General features: G+C 29.7%; 1 protein-coding gene across 1 annotated transcript in view; it reads left to right on the plus strand.

Annotated features, from left to right (window-relative positions):
* LOC136981575 (kinesin-like protein KIF20B) overlaps positions 1–26,676 on the plus strand; it is a 62,054-nt gene that overhangs the window by 31,425 nt on the left and 3,953 nt on the right. The window contains exons 15-22 of the mRNA XM_067277897.1: positions 2,023–2,097; positions 5,276–5,350; positions 9,689–9,814; positions 12,335–12,464; positions 16,458–18,824; positions 18,956–19,117; positions 20,829–20,884; positions 23,063–23,131. Of these exons, the coding sequence (XP_067133998.1) occupies positions 2,023–2,097; positions 5,276–5,350; positions 9,689–9,814; positions 12,335–12,464; positions 16,458–18,824; positions 18,956–19,117; positions 20,829–20,884; positions 23,063–23,131 (3,060 nt within the window). The remainder of the gene's footprint in view (positions 1–2,022; positions 2,098–5,275; positions 5,351–9,688; positions 9,815–12,334; positions 12,465–16,457; positions 18,825–18,955; positions 19,118–20,828; positions 20,885–23,062; positions 23,132–26,676) is intronic.

A 26,676-nucleotide genomic window follows, 5' to 3' on the forward strand; every position in this document is an offset into this window, starting at 1 on the left:
TAAAATATTTTAAAAGGCTAAAGAAAGTGATTGTCCTTGAATACAAAAAGTATTAGAGCATTTGCAGGGAAGTTAATAATAAATCTACCAAAAACTACATTATGATAGATAAATTACACTTTATGAAAATATGTATTGATTTTCTAAGTATATATACTTTTTTCAGTTGACTAAACTTATTTTTCTGCATATTTCTTTTTTCTATATTCACGTGTTGTGCAGAATGTAACTTCTACAATTACGAGGCTTTTATTCAATGCTGTATTTACTATTCTTTTATTTAAACATTTTTAAATTATACTCTCCTACATTAATAGACTCCTTGATTAGATATAATTCACATATTAACTTACAATGGATTTGGATGATATACTATTATCTACAATTTTTTTTTAAATTTAGAACATCAGTTAAGAAATGTTGAGAGTTATGTTAAAATCATTGAAAAATGTATATTGGAATAATTCCTAAAATAAACTTCTTATGAACTCTCTGCTGTTATGAGATATTAAAATTGTGTAGAATTCCTCACACAACAAGAACCTAATCTACTACTAGTCCTTTCTGTCTGGAAAACAATACACTTGATCGAGCCAGTTTTACATTACTTAATTCTAAGAATGTGAAGGAGATTGCAAGAATAGAACAAAAATATATTAGATTTTAAATACATTTTTTAAAAGAATATTGTAATATTTATTATTTTTTATTTGAAAAGAAATACATACAGTATATTAAAGTCCATAATGAATTTGATCACATAAGCAAAATATTTTGTTATTGAAAGAGATAAGAATGCTTTGGAACTAGTGTAAATAATATATAAATGATAGGTATATACAGTAGTGTGTCGTTAATCGAAACGCCGGTAATCGAAACGATTTTCAGTCGGACTGTGTCGTGCCGAATCGAACGTTTTTGATACTAGATTTACTTCTAAATTATAATTTTCATGTTTTTATATTCTTCAATATATTTATTTTGTTTGTACAAAATAAAAAATAATTTTTAACGATACGATAGCCTCGATTATTATTATAAAAATTTTCGTTAAGCTTAAAATCGACGAAAATTCAACACGAAGCGACAGGCAATGGAGAAAAATTCAACACGAAGCGACACGCAACGGAGAAAAATTTCAACGTCGGATAGGTTAATATATTTTTTTGTACATAATCAATAATCGGAACAAATGACTAATCGGAACAACACCAGTCCCCAATTGATTCCGATTTTCGACTCTCTACTGTAAATGTGAAACATTTAAATAATGCTTCATTATACTTTGTCAGGCCCAGACTTAATACATTGAGAAAATGTTTTAAGATGTAATTTACTGAGTTTCCTGTAATAACTGACTAGTTCAAAATAATGCTTGCCTTGTCAAACACCTTTATTTCATTTTTCAATTGCTATTTAATGAGGGAATAAGTGATCACCTCTTCAGTATGTAGGATATAGCATTAATGAAATAAGGCAACACATAAGTTGGGTGATGCTTTCTAGGAAGTACTTTCTGTGGGAAACTGGATCCTATATAAGTGTTACACATGTGAAGAAAGCCTAGAAAATTCCACTTTGTCAGATTGTTGGTGGGATACAAGCCTGTGACCAACTATCAGTAACCACCAAACCATCAGCTCTCAATACCAGTTTGATGGTTTTATTTACTCAGCCATAGTGAGCTCCTCTTCAGTATGTCTTTTCCATGAAGTTCACAACATTCTAGGATTGACTATTTGTATTAAGACTTCCTGTAACAGTGTAGTAGACACAATGGTTTTGAATCATTTTTCTGTATTAGTTTTTATATAAATCATCTTTATTCTCAGATTTTCTGTAATTTATATGCATTCATTATAATATTGAAAGGCAATTTCAAAACTTATTAGTTATATCATTATTTTTAACATTTTAAATTACCTTAATTCAGTTTTATTGTTAGTATGATATGTGATCTTAAAATTTATTGTGAACAAATTAATATATAATTAACTGGCTTTTAATTTTAAAATATTCTAGGCATGCGATAAAGATACCGAGATTTTGAAGTTAAAGGAAGAGGTGAAAAATTTAGAAAGTCAACTTTCTAAGAAGGTAAATATCTGTTTAGCAGTTATTGTATAATGTATAAAGTTTGATTTCTAATGATCTTCACTTAAATGGTACTGTTTCCTTTTTTTAATTAGTAAAGAATTATTTTTTATAATGTATGTATAATCAGTTTAATTTGCAAATTTGTTTACATTAGCAACATCTAACAAATGACAGAGTGAACAATAGCAAAAAAAGTCTTTTTGAATTTGTTTAGTCCTAGTAATAAAGAGAAGACAAATAATTTAATAAATGTATTTGAAATATAAATGATTTCACAAGTTTAAATATAGTGAAAACATTTGCTCTTATCATATTTAAAATCTAAAAAGGATATTAAAAAAACTAGTTGCACTTTTGAATATATGCTTGTCAGAGGAAATAAAATGTGTTAAAAATTCATTTTTATGGAAACAAAAAATGAAACATTTCTTATGGAATACAATATATATATATATATATATATATATTTTAGAATAGAACATATACATAAATAATTAAATTAACTTTACACAAAATAAATGCAAAATATTAAAATTACTTGACTTTATAGATCTGAAATACAATTTTTTGAGTATATCTAATCCTCAATTTATACAGTAGATTGATTTTGTGAAAGTTACATGTAAATTAAAATTGTGTGAACCTATTCCTTTATTTTCCCATGTAAGTATTAGGGAAATTCAACTTCTGTTCAGAATTTCAGTAATGGTGGTGGAACTGTGTGTGTATTAAATGATTCCAATTTGTATTTCTTTCACTGGGTTCTCCCCTCCATGCCAACACTTCTTTGTTGTTTTGGTAATGATGCTCTGCCTGCAGAATAGGGTTCTGTTGGCTGATGTTGGGATATGTCCCTGTGCACAGTGGGAGGTGATCAATGAACTTGATTGGAAAATTTTGGCTTGCTTGGCCTTCAGTTTGGACCTGTCATTATGTAATTATCATACATTATGTCTTTGAAGGAAGCGTTGGTAGATGGGAGATTCATCCAGAATGCCAAAGCTAGAGAGATTGTCGTGTAGCAGACTCAATGCCAGCTAAAAGATTTTTATTCAGCATGCATAGCATTGTTGCCATAATGATAGGGAAAATGTTGGTATGCAGAGAAGTGGTATAGAAAGGTACATAATTTGGGACTATATAACACAGACAGATTCATTGCCATTACTGAAATTCTGGACTGAAGTTGAATTGTCCTCATATTAATTTATGTAATTTCCACTTAAATAAAACTTGCACAAAACTACAGGTATTCCTTGCTAAATGCTGTTACATTTAATGCAAGATTTGATTAACATGCAAAATTAACTGTGTCAATCCTTTTATATACACAGCAAAGGTTTTAATTAATGTAGCTTTAACAGTTGTCTTTACTTAACATAGACATGTTTTTCTCAGCAAATAAGGTGTTGGATAATTTACTATTTTTGTGCCAAGGGTGATTTCTGTTATCGATACATAGTTTAATTACAATAGTTGTGAAATTTACATATTACTGCTAATGCAATATTGTATTCTTTGTTTAGAAGGTAATTTTAAAACTTTACATTTTGTTCATGTAAAATCAAATTGAAATATCTGCAGATGAAATGCATATCAGGCATATTATGCTTTTTAAGTTTCGTAAAGGATATAATACTATGCTATACAAACAGTAAAAAATACTCAGTGTATGGAGAAGATGCTCCTAAATGTTGAACATGTCAAATGTGGTTTTGTTTGGGAAATTTGGAACTAGAGGTTACAAAATGTACAGGGCACCCAAAAATCTGTTGTTGATGAGAAATTTTGGGAAGAAATTGTCAAAAATCAATGAATTTGAACAAATTTTAGTATATCACTGACATGATGATTGTGTTCCACATGATTTAAGTGAGAAAAACAAACTGGATTGAGTATAGTTTTGTCTGATGAAGGTAGGCAGCTGTAAGGTTTCATTTTAATTTTTAAATTATTTACTCATTTTTATCATAGAAAACTTTTGTTTTAATTTTGTCATCCATAAGAAAAATATTTGTTATTAACCGAAAGTTTGTTCTAGGAGGTCGTGATTCTTAGGTTGAGTATCAAGGTACCAATGTACTATACAATACAGTAATACCTCAAGTTACGTAACACACAACTTACATAAATTCGCAGTTACATAAAATGTAAATTCCAAAAATTGGAGTAAACTGAGTAGAATAACATGTGATTTTACAAAGAATTATTCTATTTCAAACATTCATTCATTCATACTCTCTCTCTCTCCTCTCTCTCTCTTTTTTTTTTTTTTTTTTTTTTGCAACTGTATCTAATTTATTACTTTATTGCTCTGCTAATCCTTTACTTTTTGGTCTAATTCAGTGTTTCTCAAAGTGGGCAATAATGCCCCCTCGTGGGCAGTGAGTAAATCTAGGTGGCGCTGGAGGCAGGGTACTGAATGGTGACCAAAGGCAAAAGTTGGGGTCACTGGCAGCCGTTCCCTTTCCTCTGTTAAACGGGTAAGAGGAAACATTGCGTTTGATGGTTTCCGGATGTTGAGAACAATCTACGGTAAGGGCACAAAGTGTGAGATTCATAGGAAAATTTTCCTAAGAATGTTTCCAATCCATTCTCACACAAGAGAAAATGGGTTAGGGGTGTTGGGTATAACTTCGTGGAACAAAGGGGGCGATGGATCAAAAAAGTTTGAGAATCACTGGTCTAATTGTAAGCATGTATGCAAGCGTACTGGGCACTTTTTCTGGTAAACAATTCTTTTATACAAAAAAAAATAAATAATAAATGTACAGTACACATAATAATAAATACAATATTAAGTTATTAATTACGTACTTACACTTAAGCAATTTACAAATTCAAGTTATGTAAATGTCTATGTCTGCATTACTTATGTAACTCGAGGTATAACTGTATTTGATTAATGCAATTTTGATATACGCGGTAGCTTCGAGGGATTAGTCAATCACACTAATCAAGGGGATACCTGTAATTGAGTGTGCAAGTTGAATACAAAACTCTGCTTCTTTTTTATTTTTTATTTATTTGTTTAAAATATATTTTTCTGTTTCTTGTATTCTTTAAACGATTTATCATGAATTATTAATTACATGAATTATTAATTACATTAATTCTTTATAAAGATTTAATCATGTAATTAATAATTCATTTTAACATAAGTATTAAAATTTTTTAGAATTACAATCAAGATGATGCAATATTAAAGCTGAAGGAAAATGTGAAAAATTTGGAAATTCAACTCATTGAAAAGGTAAGTACTTTTGTTTACAAAATTTAAAAAATGTGAAATGAAGGTTTTCATATATCAAGATGCAATTTGTTATAATGCTGAGAGGAAATTCTCAATAAATTTTAGTATCATAATATAGTAAGAGTAACACATTTATCATTTAGTATTTGACTGCAAACGAGACAAATCTTTACAGATATTACTGAGGTTGAGGCCGAAGTTTTAAATGCAAAAACGTGTACGTTGGACGTTCGGCACCGCTTTCCCGTAAACCTAGAAGTTTGACAATGGCATTTGGAATGTCGAGCATGATTCCACTGACTTTCCAAACACCATTGTCAAACTTCTAGGCTTACGGGAAAGCGGTGCTAAACATTCAACGTACACGTTTCTGCGTTTAAAACTTTGGCCTCAACCTCGCTAATAACTGTTCTTAAAGACACTTGGACTCCAAATTTTTCCTACTTTTATGCAAATTTTCCAGATGGTTTTGTTTTCTAATTTTGATGTTATTCTGGGTCTGCCAGAACAATGTTGATTTTTGACTCATTCAGATGACTTAAATTTTCTAATGATGTTTTGAACTCCAGTTTTACTTACATTTAGTAGTGTTGCAATTCTTCTCTAAGACCTGTTTTGTTTGAATAATGATGATATTTGAAGTTTTAAATCATTTCCCAGCTCCTTATGACCCATGATGCTGTTGTATACTTGCGGTTTATATGATTAAATGATATGGTTTATTTCTAGTTTCATTAATGTCCCCAAACATGTTCATACATTTAACATCTATTCTATTAATAATCAAGTTTTATTGTGAAATATTTTTGGATGTTTTTCATATGGTCTAATACTTTTGTCAAGGAATTTTGCTAGTCTAAAAGTTTTGTCTCACACATGCAAATGATTTAATTTTTTTTTCTAATGTTAAAACACATTAAAATTTTATTGTGTGAATTTTTTCTGTTAACTAAATATTAAATTTTAAGAAAAAAATACAAGAAATTTGTAAAATGTTACTGAAAATAGTTATTTGCAATCAAAACTTCAAAATCAATGTTTTTGAAGGGTGGTCTGATACTTATGGCAGGGGTTGTACATAGTAAAATATAGTAAAAACGTTTATGTAAAATTAAATATACTTATAGCTTGTTGATATAAAAAAGTAGGAAGTTTGTAGTTGAATTTTTCATGAGTGTTGAGGCTCTTATTCTTCAATTAAACTTTATATTGTGGTCTATAGCGGACAGGTCCAGTCACACTAGGAAAAAAAAAACATTTTACCAAGAAAATGCAGTTAATAAATATGAAAAGATTAATGCTAGTAGTAACAATATTATTTAATGGTAATGAGGAACAACTTGTGTTATAGGTTTACATAAGCAAAGTATAAGTGCATGATATAAACAGAATGAAAGAAAAAACTTTAAACTATGGTTGTGTAGAAATCTGTTTTAAAAAAATATATGTAGCTTAGTTATTAATGGAACTGTGACAATCGGTAGTCCAAACTAATTGTAAATATAGTAAAACCTGCATAAACTGAAAACATGCAGTACTGAATTATTTTTCCATTTTTAACAGGTTTGAGTATTTATTTTATCTTTAAACTACACTAGATAAATCTTCACACAGTTACATTTATTTTTTTATAGTAAAATCACTTTTACATATGTAATTAACACGTTTTACTAGTTGTTGCCTATTTTGAAACACTCTTCTTTTATTTGTTTTTTTGTCACAACTATAGGTGCATTGATAGATACTGGGCATTTTGGCATCGCACTTTATTCTGTAATATCTGGGACGAAACTTTTATCGGTTCAGATATTACAGAATAAAGAGTGATGCCAAAATGCCCAGTGTATATCAATGCACCTAGTTGTGACACAAATAACGTTTTACTAGGTTTAATCCAAATTAATCCAAGGTGATTCTATCCAAAGACAGGAGTATTCCAAGAACCGTTTTATTGTAAAATGTTCTTGTTGTTCTAAAGAACTTGTGCTAGGTATTCAATATGATCCTTATGAGCCAGTGGACAAGCTAATTTGAGTACTAAAAACTACTGTCTTGCTCTGCCATTGGAAATTCTAATTTTGTTACAGTAATACAGAGACGGAGTTATTCTCTGATCTGACTTTTCAAGGAATTTTAATGTACTAATTAATCATTTACTTGAATCTTTGTAATTATCAACATGTTTTTTGTATCGATTTTGTTTTTGACACTGTTTCACATAAAAACACGTAGTTAATTAACAATAACTTTATTCACTCTGAGATACAACTGACTGGAGTGATGACTACATAAAGACTTTCTCAGACGAAGAAAAGTGTGTTGGAAATTCCTGCCTTGACTTGATGTCCTCTTATGGCCTCTTGTGACAAGGCAAATTACAACAATGTTAATCAACTTGTTTTGAATACTTGAATATTAGTTATTGATAATTACTAATTACTTTTTATGAGGTGAATTATCATTACTGTGTTACCTTATTCTCATCTTCACAAATTACACTGTTGCTTATTTTCAAGAACTTTGAAAAATCAAATGATTTTCTGATGATGATGTATTATATTATGCTCCTAGTTAATTTCAGCAAAGACTTAATATTAACAGAAACAGTTCTTATGTGCCCTTGTCATGTGACTTGTTTTTCCAACAAGGTCCAAAATTATTTATGTAATACAGGTTGTCATATTCTATGGTGCTATTATATCTGGAGTCAATTTTACGTATTTATCTATGAATATAATCTTAAATTTCCACTTTATCCATGTTAAGTTATATTCATTGTATCCAAAACCGCCTCCTTTTTCATGTTGAACAGGTTTCCCACTCTTGGTAAAATTTATTACAGAAAATTGCTCCATTCCAAAGAAATTTTTCTGTTTAGACAGGTTTTACTGTGCTAATTATACTAAATAAAGAATAAAGTTAGGAAAAATAAAAGGAAGAGAATAGGAATAAAAGTTTAAGTAAGGAAATAAGAATAGCAAACAAGGAAGAATAAAAGTATTTTGACACACAATAATTATTACTAATTTAATTTACAATAAATTAAAAATGTAATTAAGAGATTCAGATTGAGAGTCACTCTTTCATTGACACATTTTCTTGACATTCTATAGCTGATTTTAAAAAATTAATTTTATAGTTACATGAGTTGTAAAAATTTTCTAGGGAAAATTTATAAAATAGAGAGGTTGTGGCCGTCGTTTTCAGCCCAAACTGTGTACGTCGGAAGTTTGAGTGCTGCCATCTGGCAATTTTAGAAGGTTGATAATGGTGTTTGCTGTGTCTAGCATGGCGAGTAGAAGATAGGTTTAAACTACTACATTTTTTTGTGTTTGGGGTTAAAATTGTGACACACATTTTATAAAAATAATGATTATTTAAGCATTTATGAATAATAATGTAAAGAAACAGATGATTTTAATCCAGAAATTATTTAATTATTCAATTTTTTTTGCAAGTGATGTGAAGTGCCTATAGAATTTACATATATTTGTCTTCATAATAGTTTAGCTTAAGGTAGGTTTGTTCTTCCACGGCATCTTCTACCATCAACAGCATAATACGTTTGTAAATTTTCTAAAAATTAATTTTCAGAGCTGCTTTCGGGTTTACATAAGCCGCTACTTCCCTCGACAAAAGAATGAGGTAGTCCTATTGTGTGATCGTATGGTAGGAGACACAACACTAATTAAAAATAATTATTTAGTATTATTAAACGTGCTATAAATACTTTAAAATAGTTTAATTTGTTTATTTACCTTCGTTGGTAACATTCATCATTGTTAAATGTATCTGCCATTTTTTCAACGATATTCCACGAGTCCGTGCACGATGTTCACGTCGTGCACTGACTCGTGGGATATTGTTGTGAATGTGCACCGCAACATATTTTACTTGGAGTTCAAACATCAAATGTGTACTTCTGCTTGTCGTACAAGTTTAATGTTTGAACTTCAGCCGCAACCTTTCTAATAACTTATCTTGGAAAATTGATTAACACTTTGCATTAGAAACATGTAAATAATGCATTGTATACTACATACACAAATTTTTTCTTTGAATGAACTTAAAGAATCTTGGTTTATACTTTCTAAAAATTAACAAATTTAGATTAGATTAATTAAGTAATTTATGTAAATAATTAATATATTGTTTTAACAGACAAGTAGATTCAATGATAATCTATTTTACTAAAGAAAATAATTTATGTAAGAAGAAATGACTCAAACTTACTTATGTAATTATATGTGATTAGTTAATTAAGAAGTAGTAAACATGTAATCCAAATTTGTTTTGCATTAACTATGAATCTAATGTAATTTGTATTAATAATTCCAGAATAAAGAAATAGCAGAACAAGCAAATGTCGTATTGAAGGCTGGAGAAGTATTTTCTGAAAAGGAAAGTGAAATCATAAAATTGGATTCAATCATTAAGTCTATTAAAGAGCAAAATGATTTGCAGGTATTATATTGTTACTTAAGGAATGCTTTTTGTTTGTTGCTATAAAGTATTCTTGGAGATTTTAAAATAATACACATACAAATATATATAAACATCTCAAAGCCTGATTAGTTTTATAATGAAACCAAATGATTGTCAGATTTAAATTGGGTTACTTTACTACTGTTATTAATTAAATATTGAGTAATTTGGTACTAGAGGTACAGTACAAATTACTAAATACTAATTACAATTGTAAAAACAGGACCTCATCACATTTTAATCAAAAAATGTTCACTTCATGATGAAAAGTTCCACAAATGCGAGAGTCTTTTCACAGCAGATCCTTCTCTGTAGGCTACTGTTGGAGCCGGAGCTTTATTTTATTCTTGTCAATCTCTTATTAAATTCAATAAATGTAATTAATTATACATACAGCAGACATCTTGAAATTTGATGTATTACTAATAAGACAGAACTATTGGATTACATCAAGCTACTTTTCCACAATTACTTTTAATTAATTTCTAAATAATTTGTCAATAGAGGGCAATGTTAGATGTCATCTCTTATTTAATTTAATTATAATTATTAGATTTAATAAGAGATGACACCTAATGTCACGATCTATTGACAAATTATTTAGAAATTAATTAAAAGTAATTGTGGAAAAGTAGCTTGATGTAATCTAATAGTTTTGTCTTATTAGTAATATCAAATTTCAAGATGTCTGCTTATGTATAATTAATTATATTTATTAAATTTAATAAGAGATGGTTCTGTCTTTAGTATTAAATTACTCTGCATTTAATTACAAATAATAGCAGTAAAGTAGCTTGATTTAAATCCAACAATCATTTGGTTTCATTACAAAAATAATGTACACTCGCACAATCTGTAAAGGGAATTAAATTCAATTTTTATGATACAATTTAGTGAAAGCATAAATTTCTGTCAGTATATTTATAGAATGATCATAAGTTTGATATACTAACCTTTATTTATAGGATTGGCTTTTCAAAACATGTGAAATTTTGTTTTTGATAAATGATAAATAGCATTTATCTGTAAATTTTTGTCCGACGGAGAATTATTTTTTAATAAAATTAAAGAAAAATTCTGCCCAAAAGGGACCGCCATTTATTTTTTCTGTGTTCCAGACAATACACATTCTTGGCAACTGACCTTTCTCTGTAGGCTACTTGTCACTAGAAGTTAAAAAAGTTTTTTTTAAAAAACACAAAAGATATCCAATTAAAATTACAAATAATTTCTGAAAAAGGAACTGGTGACATACAGACGTCTTGCTTGCATCCATCCATACCTTCGATGGGGTTGTTACTGCTTTTATCTACTAAGAACAAGTGCTGGAAAATGCATTTAATCTACTAAGAACAAATGCATGAGATACATGTTAAGATTATCTCATGCAATTCAAAAACGAGTCCTACAGCCTACAAAGTGTTCTATTATTACCCTTTGTATGTCTATACAATTAAATGATGGAAAGTTTAAGTAAAGCATGAATCCTTTTAGCAGCACAAGTGTTAATATAGACAAACCTCCAATAGTCTGCCTCTGAACATTGGTTAGTTTTTCAAGAAGATTGTACAAAATAACCTCCAAACAACTGTCATTTTTTTGTGTTCTTGTCAGTAGTTGTTGTGTACTGGTTTAACTGTGTTATGAAATTTATTTATTTATTTTTTTAAATTATAAATATTAAAAAATAAAGTGTCTTAAACCTTCAAAAATGGAGATCAGATAGAGTATTCTTATAACTTAATTCTTTAGACTGTTTCTTAATCAGTGCCATGTAGCTTACTAGATACTTGATGCACATGCCAAGGGACCCCAAAATTTGAAAAATATAAAACAATTTTACTATTGGAATTGTATATAATAATTTCTAAATAATTCTTTAGTTACAAATAGACATTATTGGTTTATGATTGGTAAAATTATGCAGAAGAGCTCTCAATCTTACACGCATAGGGCTTCCAATAGGTCTTAATATGTCACCACGCTTCATATATACTTAGTCCACAAGTAAATGCATTTCAGCTATTGGATCAGTAGACACATTATAATGTCATAAAATCAAAAAAATATATTTCAAACTTCTGAGTGAACACATATATCAGACATGGGCAAATGCGGCTCTTTTTGAGTTACATGCGGCTCTTGTCGAAAGTGTTAATTTCTGTTTATTATTATTATTTATACAATTTTATTTTTATAATTTTGTGAAAATATGTTTATTAAAAAAATTCAATATTTGTTTTATATTATATAATAAAATCACACGCCTTACCATACTATCTGCCACAACAGTACAGAACTGCGACTCCCATGCATTTTGCAAAACCTACATTTTGGCTCCCACTGAACTCTTGCTTGCCCATCCCTGACATATATTATATTCCACAAAAATGTAGTATTTACATATTTGATTTATATAATAACATTAACATTTATAACAAACTTTTTGATACGTTATTAAAGTTGGAATTATACTAATTATTAATTACATTTATTCAGAAGTCTGAAATTGCGTCATTATCGGAGAACTTGAAAAAGACTCAAACACTGTTAGAATCTGCTAATAACAGCATCAGTGAAAAGGAGATTGAAAATCAAAAGCTCAAAGAAGAATTGAAATATCTTCAAGGTAATTTTTCTTTCAAGTTCTTAAAATTACAAATTTGCTTTACTCTCCCCATATGATTGTCTGAGGTTGTGTCTGAGAAGCACCTGCAGAAGGTAACATATTCTTTTTAAAACTGGACATTTGGGACCAGGCATATTTGTTTATTGTAGTTTGGCTTTTTACTACATAAGGGAGAGAAGGGAATGTGACTTGCTTTGAGACTGTCAGCATCTTTGAGTTTCTGTCTTTTTGGGAGTTGCGATCTGATGTGTTGATGCACTTTTTCTACAAATTTTAAAATTTATTCAAATGAATGAAATCAGGATATCATAAAAAAATGACAAATATCATCAAAGAAAACATTTTTAAATGAAACTTAGAAAACATTGCTTTTTTCTATTTTAATAAACATAAAAAGCAATTTGCTTTCAATGTTTCGTGAAATGTTGCCAGTTTTTCCAAATTCTTCAAATTTTAACTTATTAATAAGTATCAAACAATTTAAATATGTTAATTTCAATAACTCATGATCTTTGTTTGGTTATTTGTAATTTGAATTACATGAATTTTATGAAATATTTACTTTATAATAAAATACTTAACTCTTTCTTGACTCTTTGCTACGTTTCCTTGTTTACGTTTGTTTTGTGATCCCTCCTAAGGCAATATAGGTCAGTCAGGGGATATTTTAAAAATTCACCAAAAATCAAATCATTACATTCATATGAAAAAAATCACGTACATTTATTAATATCTTTAGTTTTAAATACGATATTTTTCAATACATTTTATTAGAAAAATTTATAAGAAAAATATATATATATTAGAACTGACATTTAAACAAGATAATTTGTAACCTTTTGTCAAAATTAACATTGTCTAGTTACATAGTTGTTTGCTGGTTCCGAGCCAGAAAGACGTAGAATATTGTTTTGTACAACTCGATATAACAATTATGCATGTACGTTTATTTATTGTGAAATTATTGCACATTATATGGAACATTTGTTTGAAATCAAAACTTTATTCTGCTACCAACTAATATAATGAACTAATATACTTTATTCACTTCATATCGAACAAGAATATAAATTTTTGTAATAAAAATATGATTACCGGTAGTAATAGATGTAACATTTGCTGATATTTTAGATTAAAATAAAAATTAAAAAAATATATAAAACATCAGAACTGAAGGTCACAACTTGAATATTTATAACACGTTGACTTATGATAGCTGAATAAACTTATTATAGCATGAATGAACTTACTATAGTAATATTATTGCATGAATAGAGGTATACCTCACCTTACGTCGGTAATTGGTTCCAGGAGAGGCGACGTAAGTCGAATTTAATTGCCTCCGAATTTAATTGTCACTAGGCTAAACCACAAATTACCATTCCCAGTTCTGCGTTTTATTTATAAATGTATTTTTAATAAAATAGATTATTAATCATATATTAAGCTTACAAACAAATAAATTTTAGTTTTTAATATAGTACAGAAAAAAGTAATCTAAATTTACGAATACATGTGCACACAGTACATACTTGCGAATGTACTGTACATGTTTACAATTTGGGGATGTTTACAGTACATCGCAGACTCTTTATTTGTGAATGTGGTTTTTCTATGACATTATAAAATAAGATGATTTTTTTAAGGTAAAACAACAAATACAGTTATTAAAATTATTTTGCGCTAGTGGAGAATAAACTAATTTATGTTAAATTTACCAATAGCGAGTAGTGCTGACAACAACGCCAAATGGTAAATATTGGAACTAATAACTGGAACTACCATGGAAAACGCCAATAATGAGCACTTAAAGACTGCTAAATAAGACGACAACACAGAAACACAGATGTTTTCATGTTTCCTTCATCATAATAATCATAAATGATTATATTAACATTTACTGTAAATGTACATATTTTAATATGATTTTGTGTTTTTAACGCTTTTTTGTGACATTACGACTTCAATATTTGTGGCAGACGGATATACAGTCGAATAAAATGACTTAAACTTGATTTTTATTTTTCCAAATACCTTTTTGATAAACGATGTATAATCGAGAATGACATAACTCGAGGTATACCTGCATGCTAAAAATAAAATAAAAAATTATCAGGAAATGAAAAATTAAGAAGAAAAAGCATTAATTAAAATTTTTTAAGTCAACAAAACATCACCTGGACAAAAATATGTGAAACAGACAATAAACAAGACGCTGCCGTCAAGTGCTGACATCTGTTTTCGAGAAATTTTATAAAAATCGATTTTTAACAGGGTTTTGATGAATTGGTACCCTGGTCTATTTGCTTAACAATTGGGGGTGCGACAGATCGGTACCCCGGTCAAGAAAGAGTTAAACTATTGGGGTGAACAAACAAAAAAGCCTGCTAGAAGTTTGGCAACATATGTCACTAATTCTGAAGTGAGGTGCTAGTTTTTTATTGTATGTATTTAAAGTATGTAATAATTGAAAATGCCTTATTGAGAATCTTCACTGTGAAATTTGCATGAAGAAGAATTAATAAAAACGAAAGTAATAGTTCATAGGGTCTGTGTATAATAAAAACAGGTTGTCATGAATAAAATGTTATTTGAGGAGAAAGACTTTAGAAATTTGGAAGTTCTTAAATAAGAAGACCAAAAAAAATCTTTTTTGTCGTGGAGCAAATTTGGTGGACATTTAAAGACTAGATTATCATATATTTCTGTTTGTTACAGTTATGAAAAGGTACAGATTGTAGCCTTAAAAAGTAAGGATTTCCCATAAAAAATTTTTATTTAATTAATTTTAGATGTTATTTCTCAAATCTGTAAAGAAATGCTAGAAAAGTAGTGTTTCTTGTGACACTTAGCAGTAACGAGTGCTGTTGGCTGTCATCAAATTCTTTGGGTTATTCTCACAAATTCTCTGTTCATTTGATTACACAATATTTAAAATAAACTAAGAATATTAGAGTATAGAAAAATAAATAAAGTAGATTCACTAAATTATAAGAACAACAATTAAATTTATGAAAGAAAAATGAATTACAGTCAAACCTTCTTAATAGAAAGTTGAAGGGACTTAAAAATTGACTCTTTATATTAGCAAGATTTGTAAATCAGCATCTGTACCATCCAAGTGCAAAGGCCAGATTTTTTTCTCCAGTAATTTCACTTTATTTTCTAAATGTATCCAAATAAACAAACAAACAACTTGTGTCTTGCTTGAAACATACACTTTATTGAGGTGCGATGGCTTAAAGAGTCAACGCTCCTTTTTGACATCAGTTACAGATGGTAGAATGACAATTAAAGCTATCTAATACAACACACTGACCTAATTGTCAAATTGAATCCAGGAGCAACAAATTTAAAACAATAATTGCTTGGATTATGATGGAAATGGTTTGTTTTTAATTTTAAAATTACAAATTAATTACATTATTTAATATTATAATTCAGTTGTTTCATTATTTATATTATTGGAACAATTAATAATAATATTTCATAAAACTGCAGATTTTTAGTTGAAAATTTTCCAATCCTATAGTCTTTTGGGTCTCTTGCTGGCAATGTGGCTTGGACAGTTAAGCATCAGCCTATCTCTCTGGATCAAGTCCAGGCAGGTAAAAAAAATCCCAGGGATTTTTTGGAGTGGACTGTTCCAGATATGTCTTAACTAGTCATTCGATATTGTCACAGTGTATAAAGTGCTGGCTATAAGAGAAAGTAATTGCATTATTGATGTGTCATATGTTTAGTGATCGCATTACCAATGATGACATCATTAATGTCATAAGCATTCTGTCCAACATCAAACTCCTAACCCCTAGTGGTGATGTGCCTCGTGTTTTTCCACTTTTGTAGTATTTGATTTATTCCAAATAGTTTTAAGATACCATAAATTTATAGAAAGCTAACAATTTTAATCATCAATAACTGAAAAATTAATGATAATTTATTGATAAAGCAAAGACATATCTTAGTGTTTTTTGTTTATTTTTGTTGTAGAATCAAGATGTATGGCCACACCTAAAAAACTATTGAATGCAGATGTTAGAATAAATGAAGTACATGTTAAACTAGAAGAAGCTTTGAAAGAGAAGTCGGAATATCAAAATAGTTTAGAAAACTTAAAGAAAGAATTAGAAGAAACTCGTCTCAATAACATGAAGGAGAAAGCGGAAATAAAATTATCCTGTGCTCAAAACGTGAGCGCGCATTCGGAACTGAAGGATAAACTCTCTCGCAAAGAATCTGAATTAGAAGAAATGAAGAAGAAATATGAAAATAATGAAGCAATACTGGAAGAAAAAATTAAAATAATAGAAGAATTGAAGAACGAAATTGTTAATTATCAGTTGCAAGTATTGGAAAGAGAGACACTACAAGAAGAGATGGAATCCTTGAAGACCGAGAAAGATAAATTCCAGAAAATTTTATCCGAAGCCACAAAACAACTGAAGAAGATGCTTTACAGTGAGGAAGATAATGTCATACTGCTTATGAAGGAAATGTGTAAAAAGTGGAATGAGATAAATAATTTGACCGTTTTCTTAGAAGAGAGATTATATGTAATGGGAGAAAGTCTTCACTCTGCTGAGGAAAACTATAATTCTGAAATTAGGACCATAACTGAAGAAGTTCACTTTCTAAAATCCAAGAGTGCAGAGAATACATCACATGCAGAATTAGTTGAGAAGTTGCAAAATGACATTATGGACATTAAAAATGAACGTGAACGGTATTTTGAAGAATGTAGAGCATTGAAAGAACAAAATGAAATGCTCTCTAAACTTGAAGTTGATATTAAAAAGAAAGATGAAGAATGTAATAGTATTTTAAATGATCTTCAGATCAATAAATGCAGATATGAGGATGTCTGCAATGTAATTAAGAAAATAGAGGAAAAATTGAAGTTAGACGAGGAAAGAGAGAAAATTGAGGACGGTACAAATGTAATGAGTAATTTTGATAAGTTCTATGAAAAATATGAATTACTGAAAGAAGAATGTGAACAAAAGCAGAAGGAAGTTGAAAATTTGAAAGGTTCTGTAGAAGAAATGTGCATAAAACACACAAAACAAGAGGAAGAATATAAAAGTATTTTATACAATCTTCAAATAAGTAAATGCAGATACGAAGACATAATGGAGAAAATAGAGGAAAAATTGGAATTAGATGAGAAAACAGATAAGATTGAGGATGATACAAACAGAATGAATAATTTTTTAAATAGTTTCGATAACTTTTATAAAAAATATGAATTACTGAAAGAAGAATATGAACAGAGGCAGAAGGAAGTCGAAAATTTGAAAGATTCTATGGAAGAAAGTCATATAAAACACACAAAACAAGATAATGAATTAAAAATGTGTATATCGAAGTTAGAAGAAAGTTTAAAGCAGAAAGAGAAGGAATATAATGAGCTTGTTGTCAAGTATGAAAAAACAAGAGAAGTTAGCGAAGATTATAAGCAAAAGGAGTTAGAATGTGCCAAACTTGAAAATAAAATTCAAGCAATAAATGAAAAACATTTGGATGAAATTCTGCAGAAAGATGCCAAAATTAACAACATTACGGCAGAATTAGAATCTGCAAAAATTAAGCTGGTTGATAATTTTTCTGAAGTCGAAAAGTTGCACAAAGAGGAATGTGCAGAAGATGAAATAAACGTTAGTAAATCAGATTCGATAAGCAATGACAATTCAGAAAAAAATGAATGGGAGAAAAAGTACAAAGACTTTTATCATAAATTTAAATCGACCAAGAAAGCATTGAAGAAGAAGGAATCCGAAGTTAAAGAATTGAAAACAAAATTGTCGTCTTTGGAAGAAGATAGCGAGAAAATGGGTAATGAAAAAGAATTGATAATTTCAAAATTAGAAAGCGACATAAAACAGATTGAAGATAAATATAACAACAATTTACACGAATTGGAATTATTAAAATCTCAATTACAAGAAAAGACAATAGAACTCGAAATAACCTGCCACAAAAATGAAATTCTTCAAGAAAAAATGAAAGATTTGGACGAATTAGAAAATTTTAAGACGAAAGAAGTCGAACATGCGAAGTTAACAAACGAACTGCAACAGAAATGCAACAAACTCTCCGAAGAAATTCAAGAATACCGCGACCAAATGGAAACGAGTAAGTCAAAGATATCTTCTCTCGAAGAAATGCATAAAAAATACGAAGAGGAGAAATGTAATTTGGTCCAAAAGCTGTTAATCTCCGAAAATAATTTAATAGAAAAGGTAAAAGCATATGGCACTCTTACAAAAGAATTACAGGACACAAAAATGAAACTTGAACAAAATAGTAGTGAAGTTGAGCGGTTACAGAATCAGCAAAATGAACATTTAAAAGAAAAAGGTCTTAATGTAAATGTAAGCCAGTTGGAAGAATATATAGAATTGGAAGGTAAATATTTAAGATTTTACTGTAGTTTATGCATTGATTGTCTTCAATTTTGTAAAGTAACTGGATTTTTTGAATTTCAAAAGCTAAATTTGAAAAATGTGAGAGAGAAAAGGAAGAGTTAAAGGAAAAGTTGAAGACTAGTCAACAAGAATTTGATAATATTAAGAAAAATTTTGAGAAAGTATCAAAATTTCAGAATGAAGAACTGGAAAAATATAAAAATAATCAAAGCTCCATGCAGACAGGTAAGATGACATTTTTTTTTACTTTTTTAATGTAACTAACTAAGGTATGCAGCCTCACTTGGGAAAATGTTTAATTAAGTTAATTTTGTTTTAAATCTAAACAGTATCCTTTCCTTTATGGTTGTTTTACACCTGTTCATTTCTGAACAAAACTTCCTATTCATGCAAAAGATCTGATAAGAATTAGTTGTGAACTAATTATTCTTTCTTATCAAATCATATTTCTATCAAAGCTAATCAAATGATTTCAGAAATGGAGAGTAGTCTATTATAATAGTCAAACCTTGGTTTTGAAATGTCATCCTTTTTAAACAATTCGGTTCACGAACGGAATTTCAAACTCGTAATTGCACCGTCGCCACGTGACGACTCGGTTGTCCAACAAGCGACTCGGCAAGAGCCGGTTACAGATTAGAGAGAGACGGATGGCCGACTCCTTATGTTTCCCACATTAAAGAAAGTCGACGGGCTTGCCAATCGACGACGGGACTACCGATTCGGAAGTCGGCGGTGTCGAGATCGCCTCGATTCGTTAGACGTCGTGGCACAAATCGTCGACGACATCGTTATTTAAATTAGATTTTGATAAGCCTTCGGGAAAGACACTATTTCTGTTTTTTGGTACGTGCTGCAGTTGAATCTAAATCAAATTAATTAATAAAAACCATGTCAATTGACATTTGCATAATATAAATGGCATCCAATAATTTGTTTAAATATGCTTTTGTTTTGGGGGTCGGAAATGGATTAATCCATTTTATATTCCTCGTAACGGGAAAATCTGTTTCGGTTTAGAACAATTTGACTCCTAATTTTTCAAATGCAATTTGTTAGTTTTTTGTATGCAAATAAATTAATACGAAAAAGTTTACTTGCATTTGGGTTAATTTTTTCAAAAGGTAAATAATCCAAAATTGGAAATTGACTCGTATTTGGGCCCGTGAGATACTTCTAATCCGTCCTTATTTTCACTCGAATACTTCGAGTTTTGTATAAGGTATCTCGTAAAATTATATACAAATAATAATCAACGGGAGAACTGTAAGCAATGAGGAGAACGTATTTAAATTCTGTAAAATGAAATAGTAAAATAAATAAAACTAAGATTTCAGTTTTTTCCTTTTTCATACACATTCCCACTTAAAAGAGAAATATTTGATCTAGAACAGCTTGGTCCGAGTTGATCGAAACAGACAATGGATGCATTTGGTGCCTTCAACAACTATGTAACAGTTGTGGATTAATGATTACAATTGTCATGAAAAATTGCGTAATCTGAATAACTTGTTGACTGTACGATGTCTAAAATGATTACCAATGTGATCTTTATCTTACAGTTGAACAGTCTTAAGTTATAGATACGATAATCTGACGATAATAGTCGGCTGTCAAGTACTTCTCATTTACCGTATGCTACTTTTTAGATGCTTTTTAAAGAATTCTAGTTACTTTTTAAACTATTTTAGTCTTTTCAATCACTTGCAGCCCTACACATGTTAAAATGCCTAATTATATTAATTTTTTCAGTTTTGTGTTTTAAGTGTTTGTAAAAGTGAAAAGTGGATGAATATAAACTAATCCAGTTTTTAATGCTTCTATGTTTAAAAATTTATGTGAAATGGAAATTTTATTGTATTTTGAATATAAATCATCACTATAAAGATTTTAAAGTGGATTCCTTAAATTATAATTATTTTCATTTCATTTTTAGTTGTTAAAGACTCAGAAGAAACATTTAAAGTTTCTGGAAAGAAATCACCCAAAAAGGTAATTTAAATTATATTTTTAATTAATAATTGAATATTATGTAAATAAGATTTAAGGTATGATGATCATCTTTGCACGAGAGATGTAAATCTGAAAATTGCTTATACTGGATGATTAAATGAAAAGTTAACTGGTAAGGATTTGAATTGTTGATCGGTGTTCTTCCCAGGTCATTTTTCCCTTATGCTCCCTGTCTGGATGGTTTTTCTGGTTACCCAGCCAATAAACTTCATGAGAAGTACTACATATAAACAAAAAGTGTGACTTTTTCATATTTTTTTTTTTTTTAGCATAGTTCATCCCAATTTTTAGTGTATGTTCACCAAAACACATTCAAAATTTAAATAAATGTGTATTCTTTCCAACAGAACAGTCAACACTTCTATGTGATTCTATTTAAAATTATTTTAACAAGGCTTGGTGAAAATATTTTTAAGATATTCTCACACTACTTGATATTGCGACAAATAATTTTTCCTTTGGAATGCAACTTTAAAATTTTGTTTTTAATTTGTAGAATGTTTTTCAATGTTGTACCAATCATTCTGTTTGAATATTGTTTAACTGATGAAATCTTAAAACACTTTTTAATGTGTAAAGGTTATGAGGATGATCCATTTATATACGAAGTTTAAAAAACATTGAAATAGATGTGTGAAAATTTTTTACTTTTATTGAAAATTAATAAAAAACATAAAAAAGAAGCCAAATCAGATTAATTTACTTAGTTTTTTAAAAAACAAGAATGTGGTCAAAATAATAATAATTCCGAAACAACCGAACTGTCGAGTTTTCAAATTGTCAGAGCTGTCGTCATAAATAATCTTACTCTATCCCAAACTTTGCTCGAGTGTTATTTATATGCTGGGATTTGGAAGTTTTTATCGACCACCTGGCAAAAACAACAATTATGGGGAGAACACCGATGGTGCTCGTAGTCGGTGGTTCGAGACTATGGTTCGTCCCGCTCCGCCGACACATTTGTTTAGAGCAGAGCTGTGGAGTTTTGATGTTTTAGTCTGAGTCATCAAAAATCCTCCAACTCCTTTATACTTTTCCAACTTGTTATGTATATAACATGGAAAAGTAATGGAATTGTGTCAAATTTTACCCTATGAGCCCAAAACATGTCAAATAAAGGAGGGAAAAATTTGTGGGGGTGTGTGTGTGTGTGTGTGTTGGTGTGTTGGTGTCTAATTTATTTAATTTATTTATTCTCTGTTCCATTCTGAGATATTGTTTAATATCTCAGAATGGGTAAGGTTTAAGAAAAGAAATTTGGCATGGTAGTTTGTGTATAAAGGGACATTAATGCTATTAAATTTTGGTTCTTAATTAAAGATTGACAGAGAGGAGATGTGGAAGGGGTCATGTGTCATATCTCCAGTGTGGTCAGACTTAATATTTTACTTATTAGCATTCACAATTTTTTTATAAAACTCTTCTCTACCCTCAAAATTAAGCTTTTTTGTCGTTTTATAATAGTACAGTAAAGCGTAGTTAAGATGTACTTGCCTTAGATGTCTCACTGCAGAATTTTAACAACTTAAGGTATCTTCATTTTTCTCATAAGCAGTGGTGTCAAAAGATGTTGCCAGCCAGGGGAAAAATTTACAGATATATATATATTCTTCATTAAGGATGTTTTATATAATTTTCCTGTGTTATCAAAATTTTATTGAATTGTTTAAAGGGATTCATCAGAGTCTGTTGTATCCATGACTAAAATGTGATGCATATCAATTGCCATTTGGACAGGCTAGCTGGTGAACATTAGAATGTATTTTAGTATGTGCACTGTTTGAAGCATACCAAAAGGTATTCATTGATTTGGTGTGTGCCATGTGATAACATGCCCCCATTGCATACTTACGATGTTAAGGTTTAAAACTTTTGTTGTTCTAGAAATTCGTGCATGTCACACGATGACGGGATCTCCAATATCTTCAAATATACAAATTTTTCAATTTCCTAGTATAAAAGAAAATTGAATTCTTTCATTCATTTATCTTGTGATTGGTTCGGTTAATTATAAAGCACTTTATTAATACATTTTGCAAAGAGTTAAAATCGGTATGATTAGAAATCTGTGAATCACTTGTCTTGAAATGAAAATTTTATTTTTTAAATATTTATATTTAATTATTAATTAATTCAAGGATTTGTATTAAATTTCAGGACGAAGAGAAAACAAATGACAATATTCGAAAAAGTACTCGACAGAAGAGGAGGAAGCAACTGTTTGAGGTTTGATTTGTTTTTTTCATTTGTAAATGTTTTGAAGCAAAGGCTAAAGATAAAGAGAGATTTCTGCAAAATTTGTTTTAACTTTGTCATTAATTTTTTTTAGTGGACAGAAAAATTGAAAATCCTGTATTAGAAGCATTACTTATGCATATTAAGAATATATTCAAATTTCAACACTTGATTTTATTAAATTTAGAAATACAATAGAATCTGCTTATTGTAGTTATAAATATTGTTGATATGCAGTTAATCTTTCTATCATGTAGACACTAAGACGTCTTTTTTTTTTCTTATCCATCGTGGATTTGGTTCATAATAGGGGAACCTGGTAGTGAGGGATGGACCTGACAAATTCCTCTAAAAATGGGTTTTTTGACCTGTCCAGTTTTGATTTCAGGTCCCTCAAAGCAATAGGCTGACTCCTTACTGTCTAGGCTATCTGACCAGCCAAAATATAAAGTTAAAAGATATGAAAACTTATAATCGGAATTCAATTATATTTAAGTAATTATCGTCTTCAGATAAATAGGCAATTTTTATTTACGTTGACTGCAGAGTAGATATTTTTAGTTTGCAGATTCCAACACTAAGTATTTATATATATTAGCCACTATTTCATCACTGACATGTAATTCATTAGGCTAATTTACTAATTAGCACTGGTGATGACAATTAGTGAATTGTAACTATGGTCATCTTGTTAGTCCAGAAGTGTGCATCTATAGTTTGACATCTAGCAAAGCAGAGAACATGGAGATCCCATTTCGGTATATGTAGTGAAATATCACTATGACAGCACCATGCTACTGCTGGACTGTAAATTAACCCTTACTGTCTTCATTATCTATCATTTTCTTATCACTAAATAATTGTCTGGTAATTCACATACTTCATTATGTCATATTTGCTTCTCTTGTTTTGTGTTAGTCCTTTCGCACCAGTGATCCGCATCAATCTAATCAACATTTCCATTTATCTTATTTCATTTATTGATAGAATCGTTGACTACTAGATAAATGGTTGTTTTGTGGTACTTGATCAAAATTTATACTTTATTATAATAATAATAGAAAAGCTCTTCCATATTTAGATTTTTCTTTGAGGTTTTTTCAGGACAAAGGTATGCTTGTAAATTGTGGTCACTTTGTATAATGTTGAAAATTATATTTTTATGTGAAGTGCTTTAATTAAAATTTAACTTAATTTTGAAAGATAATGATAAATGTTTCGGTATACAGTTGAACCTGTGCATCTTGAATATCACGGGAACAAGAAAACAGTTTGAGATAGACAGGTTTTGTTATATAGAGGTTTCTACACAGTAAACAATAGTAGGTTTGAATAAAAGTATGGTATTTTTTTTAATACAGTAACAAGCACAATACGTACTTGTATTAGGTATAAATAAAACATCTCTGACATGCCTTAACAGAAATAGTTTGCCAATAGTTTCTGATGCCTGGCTTTCTTCAATTAATAAGATGTAAGCCAAACTCATAGCCAATCAGAAAAAAGCAACTGTATATTGTATTTCGAGTATTGATGGGACGATTAATTGGAATCGAAAAAAATCTGGCATTTTCCAATAATCAGGATTGGGCAAATCTCATTATGATTTCTGATTCTTAAAACGATTCTTCCACATTTAGTAAGAAAATTAATTATTTGTTTCAGTCAAAGATTAAAAATTATTAAAATTACAATATTAACAAGTAAGTATTAGTTTATTAGAAACTTTCACATCAACAAAGCAAAGAGTACACGATGACCCAGACACGAGATGTCTGTCGTGGCGGACTTTTCTTTCGTGTAGTCTGAGTGGTGAGAGATTGCGTGTAGTCGGTACTAACTGTTTCCATTTTTGGGGAGATGGGTTAACGTTGGGGTTGCCACCTGGCCAGTATTGGCTTGGCTTGGCTGGCAATTTCAAATTGAGGATATCAGTCATCAAAAATATTTGTGTTGGCAAAATGGTTTAAAGTATAAACAAAATTATATTTTAATTGAAAAAATATTATATAAAATTATTTTTAATATTTAGTATGTTTACTTATAATGATAAAACGCTTGAACGACACCTTAAAACTGGCAATTCGCAGACCACATACGACCCATTAAGGCTTCGTATCTGGCCCACGGCCTCGACGACTTTTTTCTAAAAATTGATTTTTCGAACATCTTTGGGGGATTAAAACAAATTTAAATGTCTAAAGCTTAGTTCACACTGAGTGATTTTCTGGCAAAAATGAAAAATAGAGCGACTAACACATCAGACATGATGTCATTTCCAGAAAATTTACCATTTTGTGAATCACTTTGAAGTTCAAAACTGTCAAACCTTTTTGCTAGCGAAAAAATTTCACCACTAATCCTATTCCCGCTAGTTTTCACATGGTTCTTATTTTCAAGATGGCTACAGAAACTTTCTCATGCAATAGAGTAATTCATGGTTTTTTAATATTACTCTCATCCAGCATTGTTTTCTTTTTGACGTATTTTTTTTTATCTCAATAAATAAACAAGGGTGGTTAACAGCAGAATATTGGAAGTAGTCATGTTGTTTTTCAAGATGACATTTTCTCTTGCTTGCAAATGATTGGCTGCTTAAAATTTGCAATTGCTTTTTATTTTTGATTGTATGGATCAATTTCACTAAGCAAATAAAAATCACTTTTCTCATTCGCTTTTGCTATTTGCTCGGTGTGGACTTTAACTTTAACTTTAACTGTTTATGTAAGTTGTAAAGGCCTAGCAACAAAAGGACCTTTGTTAGAGCCTTTTTTTAATTACAGTATATTTTGGTTTATTGAATAATATTGAATATGGGCTGTGTCTGATATACCTCCATTTGCTGCATTTGAGTTTGAGACCCCTAATTTAAAGGAAGATTTTCAGCTTCTTTTCATATGTCTGCATCAAGTTTAACAAGAAGATATGAGCTAGACAGTTTGAATCTTCTTGTTAAATCTGATGCAGGCAGACCTATAAAAAGGGGGTCTTAAAAAATGTTCCTTTAAATTGAGTTTCCAACGTTCTTCGTGTATCAACCACTTTTAAGAAAAATATTTTTCCATTGACCCCATTCAATATAAATTGTTCTATATTCTATTATATACTATATTATATTCAATGTTTGGATATCAATTGTATTATTATGTCAAGACATAGGATCAGTCAGTGCTCGGTGACTGCCGACTGCTGACCAAATATGCTGCCAACCGAACTCATTTCAGTTGGCTCCAACTGTCACTTTCAATACAGCATTCAGAAAACTTGATATATAAAAGTTTTAATTTGCATAAATTTTGAGCTTTTGTAATTCTGAGTATCATTTTGAATAAAATTCATTGTTTGTTTCCATGCAATTTTATTCTTATATACATAAAATTAAGCTGTAAAACTGAATTAGCTCTATGGGGGAAACCCCTGTGCACTTTGACCTATCAACCTGGAAATTTTGCCAGCCCCTCACTGATAACAAGAGAGATTTAAGTTTAAAATTTCGCCAAGGACAAACCGAGCATTTTAAGGGCACCGGGCGTTTA

This window comes from Centruroides vittatus, unplaced genomic scaffold, assembly GCF_030686945.1.
Source record: "Centruroides vittatus isolate TY-2023 unplaced genomic scaffold, ASM3068694v2 contig_767, whole genome shotgun sequence".
NCBI lineage: Eukaryota > Metazoa > Arthropoda > Arachnida > Scorpiones > Buthidae > Centruroides > Centruroides vittatus.